General features: G+C 44.1%; 1 protein-coding gene across 1 annotated transcript; it reads right to left on the reverse strand.

The window, feature by feature from the left end:
* Nucleotides 1-7,161: 7,161 nt before the first annotated feature.
* Nucleotides 7,162-10,504, reverse strand: LOC123157200 (AUGMIN subunit 2). The gene is made up of 7 exons (XM_044575459.1): nt 10,225-10,504; nt 9,838-10,057; nt 9,308-9,418; nt 8,496-8,600; nt 8,248-8,316; nt 7,875-7,988; nt 7,162-7,620 (listed from the first exon to the last, which is right to left on the reverse strand). The coding sequence occupies exons 2-7, from the start codon at nt 9,931-9,933 to the stop codon at nt 7,321-7,323; spliced, it is 795 nt and encodes a 264-aa protein (XP_044431394.1). The 5' UTR covers nt 9,934-10,057; nt 10,225-10,504; the 3' UTR covers nt 7,162-7,320.
* Between the last annotated feature and the right edge of the window lie 11,069 nt (nt 10,505-21,573).

Consider the following 21,573-nt stretch of genomic DNA (forward strand, 5'->3'; position numbering starts at 1 on the left):
ACACCAAATAGTGAAGAGATCCCCCTCTCTGGCAGGGTGCCGGGAAGGTCTCCCAAGAGGTTTCTGGTGGCTACAGAGGCTTGCGGCGGCGGAACTCCCGATCTATCTTGACATTCGATGTTTTTAGGGTACGAGGGAATATATAGGCGAAAGAAGTCGGTCGGGGGAGCCTCGAGGGGCCCACGAGAGGGTAGGGCGCGCCAAGGGGGGTGGGCGCGCCCCCTGTCTCGTGGCTTCCTCGATGACCCCCCGGCTTGCACTCCAAGTCTCCTGGATCGTAATCTTTCCAAAAATCACGCTGTCGAAGGTTTCATTCCATTTGGACTCCATTTGATATTCCTTTTCTTCGAAATACCGAAACAGGCAATAAAACAACAATATGGGCTAGGCCTCCGGTTAATAGGTTAGTCCCAAAAGTAATATAAAAGTGTATAATAAAGCCCGTAATCATTCAAAACAGATAATAAAATAGCACGAATGCTTCATAAATTATAGATACGTTGGAGACGTATCAGTATGATCGCTTGAATCAAGTGGGAGTTAATCTTCCAAATAAGATAGTGATTGACAGAGTTCTCTAGTCACCATCACCTAGTTACTAGAACTTTGTGATGAACTATAGTATGCAAGGGATGACGAAAACGATTCCCGAGCTCTTCGTGATGCTGAAATCGACGAAGGTAGAAATCAAGAAAAGAGCATCAAGTGTTGATGATTGATAAGACCACTAGTTTCAAAAAAATGGCAAAGGAAAAGAAAGGGAACTTCAAGTAGAATGGCAAGCAAGTTTTCACTCCCGTGAAGAAGCCCAAAGCTGGACCAAAGCCTGAAACTGAGTGCTTCTAGTGCAAAGGAAATGGTCACTGGAAGCGGAAATGCCCTGAATATTTGGTGGACAAGAAGGATGGCAAAGTGAACAAGGGTATATTTAATATACAGGTTATTGATGTGTACCTTACTAGTGTTTATAGTAGCCCCTGGGTATTTGTTACTTGATCGGTTGCTAAGATTAGTAACTCGAAACAGGAGTTACAAAATAAACAGAGACTAGTTGAGGGTGTAGTAACGATGTGTGTTGGAAGTGGTTCCAAGATTGATATGATCATAATCGCACACTCCCTATACTTTTGGGATTAGTGTTGAACCTAAATAAATGTTATTTAGCGTTTGCATTGAGCATGAATATGATTTGATCATGTTTATTGCAATACGGTTATTCATTTAAAGTCAGAGAATAATTTTTGTTCTGTTTATATGAATAAAACCTTCGATGGTCATACACCCAATGAAAATAGTTTGTTGGATCTTGATCGTGGTAATACACATATTCATAATATTGATGCCAAAAGATACAAAGTTGATAATGATAGTGCAACTTATTTGTGGCACTGCCGTTTGGGTCATATTGGTGTAAAGCGCATGAAGAAACTCCATAAAGATGGACTTTTGGAATCACTTGATTATGAATCATTTGATGCTTGCGAATCGTGCCTTATGGGCAAGATGACTAAAACTTCGTTCTCCGGAACAATGGAATGAGCCAGTGACTTATTAGAAATAATACATACCGATGTATGCGGTCCAATGAGTGTTGATGCTCGTGGCGGGTATCGTTATTTTCTGACCTTCACAAGATGATTTGAGCGGATATGAGTATATCTACTTAATGAAACATAAGTCTGAAACATTTAAAAAGTTCAAAGAATTTCCGAGTGAAGTGGAGAATCATCGTAACAAGAAAATAAAGTTTCTACGATATGATCGTAGAGGAGAATATTTGAGTTACGAGTTTGGCCTTCATATAAAACAATGTGGAATAGTTTCACAGCTCACGCCACCTGGAACACCACAGTGTTATGGTGTGTCCGAACATCGTAATCGCACTTTATTGGATATGGTGCGATCTATGATGTCTCTTACCGATTTACCAATAACGGTTTGGGGCTATACATTAGAGACAGCTGCATTCACTTTAAAAAAGGCACCATCAAGATCCGTTGAGACGACGCCTTATAAACTATGGTTTGGCAAGAAACCAAAGTTGTTATTTCTTAAAATTTGGTGCTGCGATGCTTATGTGAAAACGTTTTTCAACCTTATAAGCTCAAACCCAAATAATAGAAGTGCATCTTCATAGGATACCCAAAGGAAACTGTTGGGTACACCTTCTATCACAGATCCGAAGGCAAAATCTTTGTTGCTAAGAATGGATCCTTTCTAGAGAAGGAATTTCTCTCGAAAGAAGTGAGTGGGAGGAAAGTAGAACTTGATGAGGTAATTGTACCTTCTCCCTTATTGGAAAGTAGTTCATCACAGAAATCAGTTCTAGTGATTCCTACACCAATTAGTGAGGAAGCTAATGATGATCATCATGAAACTTCAGATCAAGTTACTACAGAACCTCGTAGGTCTTCTAGAGTACGGCCCGCACCAAAGTGGTACGGTAATCCTATTCTGGAAGTCATGTTACTAGACCATGATAAACCTACGAACTATGAGGAAGCGATGATGAGCCCAGATTCCACAAAATGGCTTGAGGCCATGAAATCTGAGATGGGATCCATGTATGAGAACAAAGTGTGGACTTTGGTGGACTTGCCCGATGATCGGCAGGCCATAGAAAATAAATGGATCTTCAAGAGGAAGACGGACGCTGATAGTATTGTTACTATCTACAAAGCTAGACTTGTCAAAAAAGGTTTTTGACAAAGTTCAAGGTGTTGACTACGATGAGATTTTCTCACTCGCAGCAATGCTTAAGTCTGTCCAGATCATGTTAGTAAATTGCCACATTTTATGAAATCTGGCAAATGGATGTCAAAACTACATTCCTTAATGGATTTCTTAAAGAAGAGTTGTATATGATGCAACCAGAAGGTTTTGTCAATCCTAAAGGTGCTAACAAAATGTGCAAGCTCCAGCAATGCATCTATGGACTGGTGCAAGCATCTCGGAGTTGGAATATACGCTTTGATGAGTTGATCAAAGCATATAGTTTTTATACAGACTTGTGGTGAAGCCTGTATTTACAAGAAAGTGAGTGGGAGCACTACAGCATTTCTGATAAGTATACGTAATGACATATTGTTGATTGGAAGTAATGTAGAATTTTCTGGAAAGCATAAAGGAGTATTTGAAAGGAGTTTTTGAAAGAAGACCTCGGTGAAGCTGCTTACACATTGAGCATCAAGATCTATAGAGATAGATCAAGACACTTGATAAGTTTTTTCAATGAGTACATACCTTGACAAGATTTTGAAGTAGTTCAAAATGGAACAGTCAAAGAAGGAGTTCTTACCTGTGTTGCTAGGTGTGAAGTTGAGTAAGACTCAAAACCCGACCACGGCAGAAAATAGAAAGAGAATGAAAAGTCATTCCCTATGCCTCAGCCATAGGTTCTATGAAGTATGCCATGCTATGTACCAGACCTATTGTATACCATGCCCGAAGTCGGAGTACAATAGTGATCTAGGAGTAGATCACTGGACATCAGTCAAAATTATCCTTAGTAGAATAAGGAAATATTTCTCGGTTATGGAGGTGACAAAGAGTTCATCGTAAAGAGTTACGTTGATGCAAGCTTTGACACCAATCTAGATGATTCTGAGTCTCGATCTAGATACATATTGAAAGTGGGAGCAATTAGCTAGAGTAGCTCCGTGCAGAGCATTGTAGACATAGAATATTTGCAAAATACATACGGCTCTCAATGTGACAGACACGGTGACTAAACTTCTCTCACAAGCAAAACATTATCACACCTTAGTACTCTTTGGGTGTTAACACATAGCGATGTGAACTAGATTATTGACTCTAGTAAATCCTTTGGGAGTTGGTCACATGACGATGTGAGCTATGGGTGTTAATCACATACATATGTGAATATTTGTGTTAAATCACATGGTTATGTGAACTAGATTATTGACTCTAGTGCAAGTGAGAGACTGAAGGAAATATGCCCTAGAGGCAATAATAAATTATTATTTATTTCCTTAATTCATGATAAATGTTTATTATTCATGCTAGAATTGTATTAACCAGAAACTTAGTACATGTGTGAATACATAGACAAACAGAGTGTCACCAGTATGCCTCTACTTGACTAGCTCGTTGAATCAAAGATGGTTATGTTTCTAGCCATATACATGAGTTGTCATTTGATTAATGGGGTCACATCATTGGAGAATGATGTGATTGACTTGACCCATTCCGTTAGCTTAGCACTTGATCGTTTAGTATATTGCTATTGCTTTCTTCATGACTTATACATGTTCCTATGACTATGAGATTATGCAACTCCCGAATACCAGAGGAACACTTTGTGTGCTACCAAACGTCAAAACGTAACTGGGTGATTATAAAGGTGCTCTACAGGTGTCTCCGATGGTACTTGTTGAGTTGGCATAGATCGAGATTAGGATTTGTCACTCCGATTGTCAGAGAGGTATCTCTGGGCCCTCTCGGTAATGCACATCACTATAAGCCTTGCAAGCAATGTGACTAATGAGTTAGTTGCGGGATGATGCATTACGGAACGAGCAAAGAGACTTGCCGGTAACGAGATTGAACTAGGTATTGAGATACCGACGATCAAATCTCGGGCAAGTAACATACCGATGACAAAGGGAACAACGTATGCTGTTATGCGGTTTGACCGATAAAGATCTTCGTAGAATATGTAGGGATCAATATGAGCATCCAGGTTCCACTATTGGTTATTGACTGGAAATGAGTCTCGGTCATGTCTACATAGTTCTCGAACCCGTAGGGTCTGCACGCTTAACGTTCTGTGACGATTTGTATTATGAGTTATATGATTTGATGACCGAAGTTTTTTCGGAGCCCCGGATGAGTTCGGGGACATGACGAGGAGTCTTGAAATGGTCGAGCCGTAAAGATCGATATATTGAAAGGCTATATTTGGACATCGGAAAGGTTCTGAGTGGTTCGGGTATTTATCGGAGTACCGGAGAGTTACGGGAATTCGCCAGGAGAAGTATTGGGCCTTATTGGGCCATACGGGAAAGATAAAGGGGCTGCCTAGGGCAGGCCGCGCGCCCCCCAAAGGCCTAGTACGAATTGGACTAGGGGGAGGGGCGGCGCCCCCTCCTTCCTTCTCTTCTCTCTTCCCTTTCCTTCTCTCCTACTCCTACTACTTGGAAGGGGGGAATCCTACTCCCGGTGGGAGTAGGACTCCCCAGGGCGCGCCATAGTTGAGGGCCGGCTCTCCCCCTCCTCCACTCCTTTATATACGTGGCGAGGGGGCACCCCATAGAGACATAAGTTGATCATTGATCTTTAGCCGTGTGCGGTGCCCCCTCCACCATAATCCACCTCGGTCATATCGTAGCGGTGCTTAGGCGAAGCCCTGCGTCGGTAACTTCATCAACACCATCGTCACGCCGTCGTGCTGACGGAACTCTCCCTCGAAGCTCTACTGGATCGTGAGTTCGTGGACGTCACCGAGCTGAACGTGTGCAGATCGCGGAGGTGCCGTACGTTCGGTACTAGGATTGGTTGATCGTGAAGACGTACGACTACATCAACCACGTTGTCTTAATGCTTCCGCTTACGGTCTACGAGGGTACGTGGACGACACTCTCCCATCTCGTTGCTATGCATCACCATGATCTTGCGTGTGCGTAGATTTTTTTTTGAAATTAATACGTTCCCCAACAACGGCGGTGACGTCCTCTCTGTCTAGATGGATGGTAGTGGATACCTTGTAAAGACAATGCAATCCCGCTTCGAGGGCGGACGAGCTAGCGCCTCGTGTCTCTACTTCTTCCGGTCCTGATGTGACATCTAGTTGTGGCGATTGTGTTGTTTGCAGTAAGGGCATTACTATTCATGAATGTTCGTTTCTAGACAATTTTGCTGCCAACAAAAGATCATCTTTTGTAAAATGCAATGTGAGCGCACAAAAGCCATGATTCCTCTCCAACTATTTTTTCTTTTTTCCTCTAGGATCTTATTTTATTATTTACCTTTGTTTTTGTTTTTCTGTGAACACGCGTGGTTGTAGTGGTAGTTTTCATGTGGTTTTGGTGTGGGAGAGTGTCATACTTCATGCGGTCACCGTGGATGGTCAATTTTGTGCAAAGTATTATAAGTGCATCGATGAACACTACCATCGAAATGTGAAGACACCATGCATCGGTCGATGACTTAAGTCACTCACAAACTGTCGGAGTGTGATCCTTGAGTGTTGCAATCGGTGGGTGGATTGTTCGGAGCAAGTGAACACACTTCCTAGTGGTAACACAATTGATGAATATGTGACTGATTTTGTCATCTTTTTCACTGCATGTTTAGAATACATTTCAATTATCTTTGCTCACGAAACCACCTTCTAGTTGTATGTTGTAGGACAAGTTCATTCAAGAGAGATACAAGCAAAAACATTAGTCAAAAAGTAAGCCATTTGCCTTGCACCATTGTTGGGCATTTCTCCAAAACTATGAGAAGTGGAGGAAGAGGAATGATGAGGCTCCACCAAAGAGACCGAGGTCATGTACCTAATCCTCTCTACAGCTTGAAGATGGGATGAAGATTTTGATGAACATAAAAGGAAACAAGGAGTCCTACTTTGGTGTCTATCAAGGGGCGGCCCGATGGGAGGAAGATGGTGAAGAAGAAGCTCAAGAGAGATGGAGAGATCGCGACAATGGAAGACAAGATTGATGAGTCGATCCAATGCAAAGGAGGTGTCAACTCAAGCTGTGCAGGCAAAGTTAGAGTTGGAGAAGAAGCAACAAGAGAAGATGACGATGTGGTAGGAGAAGAGAATGAGAAGCACAAGGACGACACAGATAAGTGTGTATTTCTTCTCGATGAGAACCAATTGAGGCAAGAGATGGCGCCAAGGAGAATCAACTGATTAAAGAGGAATCCAAATGAGATATATTAAAAGGTAAGATCCTTTTGGAAGATGACGCGGGCGAAGATCTTGGCATCTAGGATGCAATGGAGCGTCACACACTTGGGGGGAAGGAGTGGTACTAGCGACATCGACATGTAACGATTTTTGTGTTGAAGATATGAGCATGATGTTGCTTTTGGTTAGACTTCATTTCTGGATAAAGGTTATCTTGTTTTATTCGTGTATTTTCATCCTCATGGATCTAAAACATATGAGCAAGATGAAGTGCAATCTATCTGTGGAAAGCCTACTGGTAATTTACTTAGTTCTGATATTTCATAATAGCTCTTGCCGGCGACCAGAAGAAACCAAACACAATAAAATTGAAGACAAGCCTCGGCGATCCTATTTTTTATACAGAATGCAAATAGCTGAGTATTAGCTTGGTGAGCTGTGATCTACAGGTCCCTGTTAATGGAGGATGGCCATGACAGCCTCCTCTGGTTGATATTGTCGAGTTCATCACTTTCAGGGTTTGCGTCGTCCACTTGCTTCCAGGTATTGAGCATCGAGCCCTCTCTCCTCTGAGGAGGCGTCAAGAACTTCAAATCATCAATGGAGCCACCTGGGGTCATTGACAGAGAAGAATGACCAACGCGTAGTGTTTGAAGAGTAGAAAAGGATTCCCTCATCGCAGACATGGCCTCGAAGAACCGGGTGCAGGATGCAAGCGCAGCAGGTATCGGTCGTAGCATTTCCTTCACAGAGATAAAAGATAGCCATTAATATTTCCTTATCTGACTTGGTATACTCATAGACAAGAAAGAGCTGCCATAAGAAAATGCGATCAGAATGCACAAAATCATTCTATACTGACATGATAAATCATTTGTCATCTCTAGATTTGGCAGTGGTAGAAATAATATTTGCATCTGCAGTGGAAGGTGTTTTGCAGGGGATAAATTCACTACGACTCCTAATTTAATTACCAGAAGGAGTATTTTCAACTTACACCCCATACAGCAGGCGACTCTCTGAAGTTTTGACTCCACTGGAAATCTCCAACTGATGCTGTCAATGCCCCATAATCACTTGCCGCTTTCAGAAGTAGCTCCGAGAATTGTTTCTGAGGAGAAGCAAGTACAGTTAGTAGGAAAAATTGCGCTTCGCTCAAGAAACCACAGTCCTTTGTAAAGAAATCACCTAAACAGGTGCACCTAAGATTCTCCTCCACATCAATACATTGTAACGAATGCCAAGAATCAGAAAACTGGATGTAGGTTGCTACTTGATACACCATTTTCAGTTCGCATGTGTAAGTTCATGAATGAATGAATAATATATTTTCTATAAAAATCTGAAACCAAAATGATCGAGAACCCAACCTGGTATTCAGCTTCAACAGGAATGCAGTCAAGCGAGTAAGGTTGCTGCAGACGGGCAATAATGCGGTCCTGATAGAAAAGGGTTGTTATTTTGATATCCAGATCTTGTAATTAGTTGATCTATATGGTATATGGAGCAGCCAACAGCACAGGCAGAACTTTCTTCACGCAATAACCTGAGTAACAGGTGGTCCCAAGAAACAAAGAAAGCAAGTAAAAAAAATTTAGTGACTTCTGACTTCCAGTACCTTGTTTTGAATAACATCTTTCAAAATAGCAGTAATTCTGGCCAACGATTCACACTTCTTCTCCATTTCACTAACATGAGTCAAATGAGCAATGTTTTTATCATCCTGCGATAAACAGAAGTTCATCAATATGATCAACGAAGATAACTGACACCAATCAAAAGCCCAGAAAACTGAATACACCAGCATTTGGAGATGATATATAGCAAAGTTTACAAGTGAAATATAAATTGGACGCTTGTTATTCTGCTTGTGATCACATTTAATAGTTTAAGTTCTATACATCACCAGTTAAATGCTTTAACCTTGCACATTTAGAGAGGCTTGGACATTGCAATTCATTTTTCAAGCATAAAAACCTAGGTACAGCAAGTGTGAGCACGTATCAGATTCGTAGACAAATATAAGATTATTCTTTTCACTTGAGAAGAAAAAATGATCAATGTTATTAATATGCTTTGATAGCAAAGACATATTCACCATAATAGTCAAAGTGGACATATAGATAGAAGCAAATGTATCTCCAATATGCTCTAATTATCCATGATGTTCTCATTTCTACCAAGAACATGAATAACCTCATGGGAATTTCATGGTTTCGCCACCACAGTAAGTCAGTAACAGAACGAAAAGGATATTCACAAGAGCAAAACAAACTGATGAAATACGAAAGCGTTGATCTAAAGTCAAAGTAATATCGTGTAGTAAGGGATCGGGAAAGGTAATCAACAAACTAAAACTGCATAAGTATTGGCATGGCAAAGAATTGGTGTAAACATACAAACAGTAGCAACTGGTCGTCAGTCCATTACCTTTCTGCCTTGTAGCTCAACTTGCAAATTGGCAATGTTCCGCTGCACGACCGTCAGCTCCCTTAACACCCGCACCAGGTCATCACTTTTGTCCGAGGTGTTCTGATCTTCCTGCAATGGCAAGTGACAACAAAGAAGCGTAAAGACTTAAGAAGCACACATGACCATATTCTGCGAAATAAAAAGAACAATCATTTCATCACCATCGCTATTAGTGACATAGAGCACTGTAAATTTCATGAAGCTAGACATCATAACAAAAACAGAGTAATTTTAGATGGGTTACAACTTATAACAGAGTAATAGGGTACTAATTCGGGGGCTGCACTCGTTCGAAACCTACATTTCACAATCCCCGACGGCAATAAACAAGGAACGGAACGGAACCCTACAATTACCTGAAAGGAACAAGAATTCGACCGAGAGATTCAGATCTCGCGAAATGGCGCGGAAGGCACGAAATTGAGAGGAGAAGGATTTGGGGGGGACAGAAGTAAATCGACAGGGCGCAGCGAAGGGGTGGGGGTAACCTGCGTGGGAGGGGCCGGGAAGCCGAGGTCCCCGGCGATGGCGAGCGCCTCTGCCATGCCGCCGAGCCGCTTCGCCGGCTTCTGCGCCGCCGCCATGGCCTCGACCGGTTGTTGGGAGTTGGTGGGCGTCAAGATTTCGCCTCGCCGGCCGGTTGAGCTTTTTTGCCTCCAAATGTCCGATTACTGCTCAGCGCTCCACTTCACTTCCACCCACTACTGACTGAAATTGGACAATTTACAATCAGTGACAATGATCAAGAGAAGTAGGAGTAGTTCAATGTCCATCAATTTACAATCAGTCTAGCAACCATTTGTGATCATAAGCAGCAAATGAATCACATGGCAAGTAGTTCAGGTTCATGTTAAAAGCAAACAGAGGATGAATACCTTGGTGGAGGGCGCTGGGCGTCTGCAGGGGGAGCCGGGGAGGCCGGAGGCGGAGGAGAAGCCGAGAGGGCCGGATGCGCGGAGGGGAGTGCCGGAGGCCGAGGGCAGGAGAGAGAGAGGCCGAGAGGTCCGGCCGGATGAGAGGGACCGAGGGAGAGCCGGCCGCCGGAGCCGGGCCTGGAATCGCTTGCTGCCGCCGCCTTCAGCTAGGCTGGGGAATGGGGATTGATTTGGAATCGGGGGAGGGAAGATACTCTCTCGCTCCAGACAACCAGTCGGTCGAGTCTGGTTTTTTCGAGTCTGGTTTGGTGCGTGGCTACGTGCCCGCAGTTTGGGCTGGACTTTTTTTTTTTTGAGGGGAGGGCTGGACTTAGTACGTGGGCCAAAAGATCAACGAATAAACATTATGGGGGGCAGATTTTTTGGTATTTCAGGGAATTCTCATGAATACCCTGAAATTGAAGAGTATTTCTTCTAAAAGATCGCTCTTACCATGCTAAGTTGTGATAAGTGGCGCGCTATATGTGCTCCATTTGTCGCAACCTAGGAGTTTTTCTTTTTTCATAGATTCGTTTATTCAATACATTTTATCTATTAAACCGTGCGTCCAAATATCGAACCGTATTCATCGTTGGGCCACTCGCGTCGAGATATTTAAAACTAGATCACATATTGATAGATTTCGACAAACATTTTTTCACGAAAAAAACAGACAAAAAAACGAGCCTGGAGGCTTTTTTTTCCTTTCCGAAGAGGCACGCGTTTTTCCCTTTGCGAGAGGCATAGCCGAACCTCTCGCGGAAGCAAATCCATGCCTCTCGTGGAAGGTTAAAAAAATAAAACACATTTTTTAATTTTTTGGGGTCTAAATCCTAAGAAAAACTGGAGGTCGTCCCGCACGCCATCGAGCTTGGTGAAGAGGCTACCGAGCTTTGCAAAATTTTCACAAACATCCTCGTAGCCCCTTGAGTGTCTTGGTGCGTTGATCCACTAGCTTGCGGTTGATGTCTTCATCCAACCCGCCCTTGAGGAGGTCGTAGATCCGGCGCCCTTCAGTTGATAGCTCCTCCATGGTCGTCGTGCAACACCTGGTCTTGTGTCGTGTGAAGTAGCTATGCACCGGAAGCGCGAGAACCGTAGGCTCTGAATACCATATTGTCAGCACTAGTTCAAGTAGCAATTAACCCTAGTGTTGGAGACCAGGATGATCGAGAGAAAATGGCGAGTTGTTGTGTTTATTCACCCACACGTCTGTCAGAATACTGGGCCAGGAAGGCCCAACATTTGAAGTAGTGGCATCCTCGGCCTTGGCGCTCCTCACACTCAATGGGTTAATAATTACTCTACAGCAAACCTTATATCTCGCTTATAGAGGAAGTAGCTTATGTCTCGCCCAAGCTTTTCCGAGTGTTGTATTGTACTGGGTTAACCCATTCTTAGCGCTTGCTCGCTGGTAGGTGTGTATGATGCGTTCTTTTTTTCATTTTTTCTTCCATTTTTTGTTTCTTCACGGGTTTCTTCCTTTTCCATTGTTTTTCACCATTTTCTTTGTTTTTATAGTTTTTTATTTTCTTTCTTTTTCTTCAGTTTTTTTCTTTCTTTCTCAGTTTTCTTGTTTTCTTTGTTTCCTTTTTACACTGCTTTTCTCTGGTTTCTTTTTTCTTGTTTTTTCTTCAGTTTTCTTTTGTTTCTTCCCTGCTTTTTTTGTTTGTTACGCTTTGGTTTTCTTTGTTTCACTTATTTTTCTTTGTCGGTTTCATCATTTTTTGTTTTTCTTCAACACATGTCTAATTTTTTCAGTGCTCAGTGTACAATTTTAGTGTACACGTGAAACATTTGTTTCGATACATGTTGTACATTTCACAAATACTTGATGTACATTTTGTTTTCTTAAAAACATGTTATGAATATTTTTTTGAATAAATGGTCAACATTTTCTCAAATACACGCTGAACATTTTATGATGGTAATTGATTTTTTTTAAAGCTATGAATGCAATTTTAAAATACATGATTATAATTTTTTTCAAGCATATGATTTTGATGTCTAATTCTTCCATACTCACTTGTACATTTTCATATACATGAGGAACATTTTTTATACATATTTTACTTTTTTTAAATACATGATCAACATTTTTTCATACACATTGTATATTTTTTGTAACTTTTTCTATACATGAGAAACATTTTTCTATACACATTATATATTTTTTAAATGCATGAAATATATTTTTCAAATACTTGATTAACATATTTTCAAATGCTTGATTAACAATTTCTAAAATGCATGATCATAATTTTTCATACACAATGTATATCTTTTGTATATATGAGAAACATTTTTATGCAAAATTTTCATGCTTTATTAGCATTTTTAAGGTAAAGTGTTTTTATAATACATATATTTCAGAATATTTGAAAGTATGAACAAAAGTAAAAAAAAGCAAAAAACAGAGAGAAAGAGCATGAAAAAAAGGAAGAAGATGTGGCTTGTGGCATGTGGCCCCGCACGCGGGGATGGCCTAGTCTGGCGTTCGCTTCAGGCGAGCCTGCCCCTATGTTCCGCTTTAAGCGAGACATAGCGTGTCCTTACTTTATTCCAATCTTTGATCTTATTTGCTATTTCTTAGGTGTCTGGAATTTTTTTTCGCATCGGTCACTTTTCTTCTTCTTTTTCTTCCTTCCTTCTCCTTCTTCCTTACCCGTTGGGCGGACTTCGCCGGAGAAGAGGCAGCCCCACCCCCACCATCTATCTTAGGGTGAAGTAATAGCCCAATTATCCATCTTAGGGGTGCAGGGGATGCAGGGGATCGCTAGAGTCCTCCAGTGGTGCGGGGGGCTTAGTGGGATGGCCGGGCGGCGACTAGCAACGACGATTGGGGAAGGTTGGGGGGAGGGCAGCGCGGCGCGCGGTCGTGGGGATTGGAGGCTGGCGGATGGGGCGGTGTAGGCTAGGGGATCGGAAGGAGGAAGAAGAAAGGGAGGTTGGATGAGTATCGGACGGCTCATATAAAACGTGACGGATGAATGTGTTTTTCAGTTACCTGAAAAATAGACGCTCCCATCTTTGATAAGAAAAGCTTTTGTTGTTGGATTGTTCTCCAGAATCTTTGTTTTTGTTATAGTTGTCCCGCTTGCATGTGAACCGATCGCAGCTCGGCCACGGCCAGCCACTATGCTGCAGCCATTGCAGCTCATTCTTTCATCAGTCTCTCTCCCTAACGAAACTACTCCTAAGCAACTAGCATGACAACCGCAGACAACTCTGCCAAACTATCCCCACATCGTTTCGACACGGCGCCACCCTACCGCCGGTCAATTCGCCGCAGGTCACCCACCCTGCCGCCGCAAATTTGATACGACTCCAGCTGTTCATCGCAGGGGGGCCTTTCATCATGGGCCATGATCGCTCTCCCTCCCTCTCTCTCTCTCTCACTCTCACTCTCCCCCTCTCTCTCCCAGCTCAGCCGACACAGATCAGCGAGCCCGACGCAACGCTCTCCCGCCGACCAGTTGTCGCGCGCGCCAACGTTGATTCCTGCCTGGTGTTTCCTATCCACCGATGCGTGATCGATCTTCAGACTTTCAGGCTTCAGCAGCATCATTCACATATACTCCTACCTATGTTGCGTGCGCCCGGCTCTGATCTCTGAACCCTCGCTCCACATGATGCATGCATGCGAGCTCGGCAGGGAGCGACGGAGCAGAGCCTCCTGCGTCACCGTCTCACCCAGGCCAAGGCGTCAATGATTGTGGGGTACAAGTAGAAGCATCAACAGACATGTCCATGTCAGGACGGAAAGGGGCCCTGTTTTCTTAACACTCACCAAACATAGTCGTGTCATCTCCTGTCATATCATAATGCATCATATGCACTGTCCACGATTGAGTTTACGTACTACCAGTAGTATTTGCTAGCTATCATAGTGTATCGTATCACAATGTACTGTCCTCGGTCGAGTTGCTATTTGCTAGTATACTTCTTGGCACAAAAGCTTAGTCAGACCATGGCGATGTCCATTGACAGTAATCTTTGATGTACTTTTCTCCCAGCAGCAGCAGTTCAAACCTAGGGCAATAATTTTTCACTACACGTAGGTGATAGGGCTGCAAATGGTTGTGACTGCTGCCTGATTATAGCATCTTTTTATATCGTTGCACGGGTGCGCAAAGTCTTCCAATCATACCAGGACCTAGCCTAGAAACGAAACCTAGTCGGTCGCGAGAAACGCGGGCATGGTGGACTAGTGGGATTTTCGCGCTGTTTGTCTGACGAAATAAGCTCGGAGATGGGATGACCTCAACATGCGCCAAGAATAATCCTGCTTCAGAGAAACAAGAGCTCTCACATCACCAGGATTAGGTTACCTGCAACCGGCTTTCCACCAATCAATGCCTTGTTTTCACCGGCGCACGAATGCCGCATTAATTATGCACGCAGATACATGATATATATGATGTGATCTGAAGAAATCCGGTGCTGCGGTAGGCAGAACAGAACTGGCAATCATACACACAGTGCCCCTGCTTCTTCCAGACAGCTTCAGGTTTCTGCTGCAGTGTGTGTCCTCTCTTCTCTCCCTGATACGCAGTAGAATACCCCATTCACTGTTCACACGTACGTCGATACATACATACCTCTGAAATATTCTTTCGGGATCGATCGTGTCGTCTGATTTGCAAAGTCTGAGATGGAGCTACAGAAATCCAGGGTCCCTGTCTTTGTGAAACAACGCATACGTACGCACACCGTGGAGCCGGTCTCCCGCTTAGGTAACGGTCGCTGTCAGTAACATTGCTGCCAGGTAACCAGAGCGGAGTAGTATCAAAAACGCCATTGCTGGATCAAGCCTCGCCAAACCCACAGTTGGATGACACTGCTAGACACAAGAGAGCGATCTATCTACGGTTATTTTAGATGACAAAAACTATTTGAGGGTCCCCTTCAGCTCACAGTGGACTTTTAGATGGGGAATTGATTTGTCATGTCATGGTACACTCTAATCATTCAGAAAGGGATCCAGTATACTATTCCGGCAACGTCCATCAGCCGATCTCGGGAAATCTCTGAGGATCAACCCTGGCCTCTAGCAATGCGGAGCTTCAGGATTTAATAGTATCGCCCCCTCCTCTGTGAAGAGTTTTTGGCCGGTATTGTTTAACTGTCAAGTCGGGAGCCGTTCTGTTGATCTGTCTGAATTGCTGCCCGTTCAATCCCTGTTGGTGATTGGAAATTAAGATGAATGCATCCGTCTTGTATCCTTCTAGCTAGCTAGCTAGTGAAAGGAAAGAGCCGGATGGGATTGATCATTGGTCATGGAGTATCTTATTCCGGCTGTGATGTTGGCATCATTTGACGGGGCCAATTCCCAATGATCCAACCCCGGCTCCAAATGGAAATATGCGTCCTGCGGTCAGAAAGGGAGAGAGCATTCGCCCAAATTAAGTATGGACTAAACCGATGTGCCGACTGCTAATCTGCGGATGGAGCCTTCCCAATTGCGGTGCCCACCATGCGCAATTGCAGTTTCACACGCACGTATGCTCATACGTGTACACCTACCTGCATTGACTCGGATTTCATTTGCTGCCCGTTTGTCAGAAACGTTTAGTACATATTTCTGCAGACTGCAGGTCGATGATTATTCATGGTTTTGTGAGGTGACCAACTAACCGTTGGTGGATGAGGAACGTTTACCTGGGCAAGTTCTTCCAGTGTGAGAACATACTGCCCCACATGTCATCGACACTAGAGCACTATACGATACTGCAGAGGATCTCAACCCCCTGCTTGACAGTGCCAGAAACCATATAATACACCCACTGGCAAGCAGAACTGCCTTGCCCTGACAGCCATCTAATAGTCTAACGGGCGACTGATTGGATGCTTCTGCTTAGTCCCCACATCCTAGGATTAACCCTCACATCATTTTTTTCCGAACCTTTTTCTTCTTGGATTTGCTACTTCATAGGCAATTGAAATGAAAATCGTGTAATTTTGGGATGGTGCACAGGAACAACTGCGGAGCTCCCAGGCCGAGTCGGGGACGACGCGGTCGGCTGCCACCCGGTGAGGCCTTGCCAGGAGCAGAAGAACTCATTGTTGTTGGGGGAGACGAGCCGGAGTAGAGAGAGATCTTTGCGTTCATTCGTCCGATGAAACAAAGTTCCGAACCAGAAGAAAGTCGGCCAACCGTTCATTTTTGATCCAACGGTTCGTATAGAATCAACAGAAACTGATTTCCCCCCTAGACTCCCTTTGCTAAAACATACACCAGCATTCAGTTCAAAAAAAAAAAACGACACCAGCATTCTTTAACAGCCACAGGAGAAAGATATTGGTTTTTTTTAGACAACCTCGCGAGACTTTTATTTCAAACCGTCACAATGTTTACATGGACGAATGGAATCCCCACAGGCTGGTCAAACCACACATGGCGGCCAGGTCCCAAAGTTAATGCATGTCTCGCTAGGTTGTGAGCCTCAACATTTGAGCTCCTAAATTAATGAACTAAATTACAGGAAATAAAGGTAGACTGTTGTTGCTTGATCTCCTTAATGATTGCCCCATAAGTAGCTCCACTTCCACTCTGAGTTTCTTCAATCACTCCCTTGCAATCTGAAGCGAGTTGTATCTGCTGGATATGCAAGTCTGTAGCTAGGTCCAAACCCTCACGTATGGCCATCGCCTCCAAAGTTGCCGGATCACCATTGTTGTAAACCATAGCAGATGCCCCAAGGAAAACCCCTGCTTGGTCACGACAGATAGCACCTACGGCTCCAACATGCCCCTGGAGATGTACCGTAGCATCTACGTTGAGCTTTCCGAAGTTCTCCGGTGGTGCAATCCAGCCGGTTGGGTGCACCCTTGTGCTTTTTCTACTCCGTTTTTCTGGCAGCAAAATTTCTATTTCATCTAGATAGGAGTTGATGAAGCTGTGAATTGCATACGGGCTTTTATGAATATCTTTGTAGATAGCTTTCCTTCGTGCTCCCCAAAAGGCCCAAAGTGAGACGCCCAATCTGATAAACGCCTTGTTGGACAAAGCTTTTTGCGCTTCAAACAACCACTTCCTTGCACAGTCCGTCCTGTTTGAGCTAAGATGATCCAATATCTCATCCGAGGACAGAGCCCAGGTGCTCCGAGACGAGGGGCAATCAAAGAGAGCATGCCACCAGGAGTCATGAACTCCACACAGATTGCACGAGGCGGAGGTAGCCATGTTGCGTCGGTGCAGGAGCTCCCCCGCTGGCATGGAGTGTCGAGCCAAATGCCATAAGAACACCTTTACTTTGGACGGGATCTGGAGTTTCCATAAGGATTTCCATTCTTTTCCTTCCGCCTCTGTGCTTGAAGAGCCTTGTCTCTCCTCGATCCAGCCCTCTCTATTGAACTTGGTACAGACCAACATACGATAGGCCGAGCTCACTGTAAAGTTTCCTCTCGACTCCTCGTCCCACGCCCAAAAATCATCCACTCTTTGTGTGCACACAGGGATTTGAGTATAGCTTCAACATCAAACGGTGTGAAGACCGAATGTATCAGCTGTCTTCTCCACGAAGCAGTTGAAGTCTCAATGAGCTCAGAAACATTCTGGGGTGGCAAGGGCACAAGGGAGGTGATCGGCCATTTATAGCTCTCTGTTGGTATCCAATTATCACTCCAAATATTGGTAGTCTCCCCATGGCCGATCCTCCGGATTATACCCTACGCTAAAACATCTTTTCCATCTACCAATGCTCTCCATATCTGTGACGGGTGTGATCCAAGTTCAGCTTCTAGGAAGGAGCAGTTTGGATAGTATATAGCCTTCAAAATTTTTGCACTCAAAGAATCTGGTTCGGTCATAACTCTCCAGGCCTGCCTGGCTAGAAGGGCCAAGTTGAAGAGCTCCAGATCATGAAAGCCCATACCTCCCATATACTTCGGTCGAATCATGATATCCCATGCTACCCATGCAGGTTTTCGCTTCCCTCTCTTAGAGCCCCACCAGAACTGTCTGATTATTGATGACACACTCTCACACAGGCCCCTTGGAAGGCGGAAACAGGACATGGAGTACACCGGGATTGCTTGAGCAACTGACTTTATGAGCACCTCTTTCCCGGCCGATGACAAAAGCTTTTCCATCCACCCTTTCACCTTCTCCCATACCCTATCTCAGAGGTATTTAAAAGTGCCATTCTTAGAGTGTCCCACATCAGTTGGTAAACCCAAATATCAATCATTAAGAGATTCATTATGCACATTCAGACAATCCTTCACACCATCACTCTGGCTCTGAGGACACCCCTTACTGAAAAATATGGACGATTTGCCATTATTAACTTTTTGCCCCGATGCCCTGCGATATGTCTCCAACAGGTTTGACACACGCTCTGCACCCTCCACGCTTGCCTTGAATAGCAAGAGGCTGTAGTTTGCAAATAGAAGATGATTCACGACCGGGGCCGTGGGAGCCACCTTAATACCTGACAGAGATGACTGAGAACTGGATTTCAGGAGGCACGAAAGGCCCTCTGCCGCAATCAAGAAAAGGTAAGGGGAGATCGGATCTCCCTTCGAATTCCCCTTGACGGTATAAAACTTTCAAGTTTTTCTCCATTAAACATTACTGAGAAAGAAACTGAGGAGACCATGGCCATGACTGTATTCATCCAACTTTGTGCAAAACCAAGCTTACCCATGATAGCTTTTAAGTAAGCCCATTCCAGCCTATCATATGCCTTCATCATATCCAACTTCAATGCACAAAAACTGTTGCTCTTAGACCTGCTTCTCTTCATAAAATGTAAGCACTCATATGCACATATGATATTATCTGTTATCAGTCTACCAGGCACAAAAGCGGACTGCTCCTCAGAGATTATTTCAGGTAACACACACTTCAATCTGTTTGCCACCACCTTTGAAGCTATCTTGTATATCACATTACATAAACTGGTAGGTCTAAATTGATCTAGAAGAGTAGGATTTGTCACCTTTGGGATGAGGACAAGGATGTTATTATTGATGCATTCCGGGCTCTCTTCACCCCTTACAATTCTCAACACAATATTGGTGACTTCCTCTTCACAGACGTCCCAGTGTTTCTGATAAAATTGAGCTGGAAAACCATATGGTCCCGGCGCCTTAAGGGGAGACATCTAGAACTGAGCTATATTGACCTCCTCTCGAGTATAAGGAGCACATAGTTCGGCACTCATGGCCGAGGTGACTTTGCATGGAACATGCGTAATCACATCCTCAATACCTTGCACTCCCTCTGAAGTGTACAACTCTTTGTAGAAATTGTTAGCCATTGCCCTCAACTCATTCGGGTCATCAATCATTACTCCCAAAGAGTTTTCCAAAGCCCTGATCATGTTCTTCTTTCTCCTTAGACTTGCGCGCATATGAAAAAACTTAGTGTTCTTGTCCCCCAATGAGAGCCACACGATGCATGCTTGTTGTCTCCACATCATTTCCTCCCGATGATATAATTCAATTAACCTCTCATTGATCTTGAGCTCCATGTGAGACGGTGCTACCCTCAGTGGATCTCCATGAAACTCATCTAGTTTTCTTTTCAACTCCTTGATCTCCAGCCGAACACTTCCAAAAGTGTTTTTATTCCACTTGCCAAGCCCCCTTGAGACTAGTGCCAACTTCTCATGTAGTTGTTGAGTTGTACCGCACGGGCCCATTGACTCCCATTCTGATGCAATAGTTTCTTTGAATTTTTCATGTTTTCCCACATAGACTCGTACCTGAAGGAAGGTCTTGTCTCATTACTCTGCTCTCGGCCTAGCTTAAGCCAGATAGGCCCATGATCTGAGGTGGCTGACGAATGGTGTTCCAAGCTTGCCAACGGAAACCTCGCCATCCAATCAGTGCTCACCAAGGACCGATCAAGTCTGCATCTGGTATATGAACCCCCAGCTACCTTCTTTTCAAAGGTCCAAAAACGCCCCTTATACCCAATATCAAGCAACATGCAAACATATGTAGCGTCTCTGAAAGCTTGGATCTATGTGTTTGCTTATATTTTTCAAAACAGTCCAAGTCTAGTGTCGCAGGTGGGTTTTGGCCTCCCCATAGACGCATGTCAGCCTCCATAAATCGTGCCCTTCTTCTTTAACAGAAACATCAAGATGATAGCACGAATAACCCAAAATATCAATCTTTATTTCATTGTTCCAAAAAAGTCCTATTCCTCCACTTCTACCTTGACTATCCACTGCATAAGAACAATCATATCCCAAGGAACTTGCTAAATTTTCTACCCTAGCTCCTTCTATTTGTGTTTCAACAATGCACAAGAGGGTAGGGGCAAACTTCCTCGCGAATTCGCGAAGCTCTTGAACTGTTGCGGCATTGCCCACTCCGCGACAGTTCCAGCATAATGTACTCATTGGGCTCGGTGGTGCCCCTTGAAGGAGCCCGCTAAATTCTTCACCATGGTGCCAGGGTTGTCTATTTCCTCATCTTCTTTTCTGGTCCTCTTCGGTTCTCTCTAAGGAGGTGGACTAGCAACACTCGTGCCAACTGGAACAATAGCAAGATTTGATTGTTGTGGTGCCGCACTGAGCAGGACTGGTGCCTTGTTTGAGTTAGACCGAAATTCAGCCTCCGACCTCTTTCTGTTGTACTCTCCGTGAATCATGTCAACATCTTCATCTTTATCTGAACCAAAGCCTATATCACCGAGATCCTCCTTGCCAGCAGTCCTATTTCCTCCTCACTTTCCTCCTCTCCATCCTCCTCGGCGCCCTCTGGTTCCTCTAGGTCCCCGGCCTACTCGCATTGTCCAAGAGGCTCGGAGATCCTTAAAAACTAGTGTTGACTTGGGGTGCACACCATCCCCATGTTCTTTGAAAACATGACCTAGATGGCCACATACTGCGCACCAATCCGGCAGCCGCACATATTTCACCCTGTATATTTGCCTCTTGTTGTCCTGTACTAGTGACATAACATTCTTCAAAGGCTTATAGACATTGATCCGAACCCAAACACGGTAAAAATTCCCCGTGAAATCTTGAGAAGCAGTTTCAGTAAACAAAACTTCACCCACCTTAGCCGCTAGCGAGGGCACCCGATGTGCATACAAAGTTCGGACGTCATGGATCTGGATCCATATATCCAGCGTGTCAAGCTTCACCTTGGAGGGTTGGGTTACACAATCATAGGGAGTTATGACCACTGCGTTGCCCCTAAAGTTCCAGGGACCGTCCTGCATCACCCTCTCCCAGTCGCCAAGGCACTGGAATTGCATTGTGTACAGATTTGATTCATGTGGCTTGAAATTCACTTGTTGAGCCAGATCCCACGCAGACGTCATATTCCTGAAAAACCACACCTGAC

The sequence above is a fragment of the Triticum aestivum genome, chromosome 7B (genome assembly GCF_018294505.1).
Source record: "Triticum aestivum cultivar Chinese Spring chromosome 7B, IWGSC CS RefSeq v2.1, whole genome shotgun sequence".
NCBI classification, from domain to species: Eukaryota; Viridiplantae; Streptophyta; class Magnoliopsida; order Poales; family Poaceae; genus Triticum; species Triticum aestivum.

Bases quoted from the DNA above. Each gene is read 5' to 3' on its own strand.
- LOC123157200 (XM_044575459.1), bottom strand. From the start codon at position 9,933: ATGGCGGCGGCGCAGAAGCCGGCGAAGCGGCTCGGCGGCATGGCAGAG. The intron at 8,317-8,495 runs GTACTGGAAGTC...CTTTTCTATCAG, and splicing joins AAGATGTTATTCAAAACAAG to GACCGCATTATTGCCCGTCT. The intron at 7,989-8,247 runs GTTGGGTTCTCG...GCTTCTCCTCAG, and splicing joins CTGTTGAAGCTGAATACCAG to AAACAATTCTCGGAGCTACT.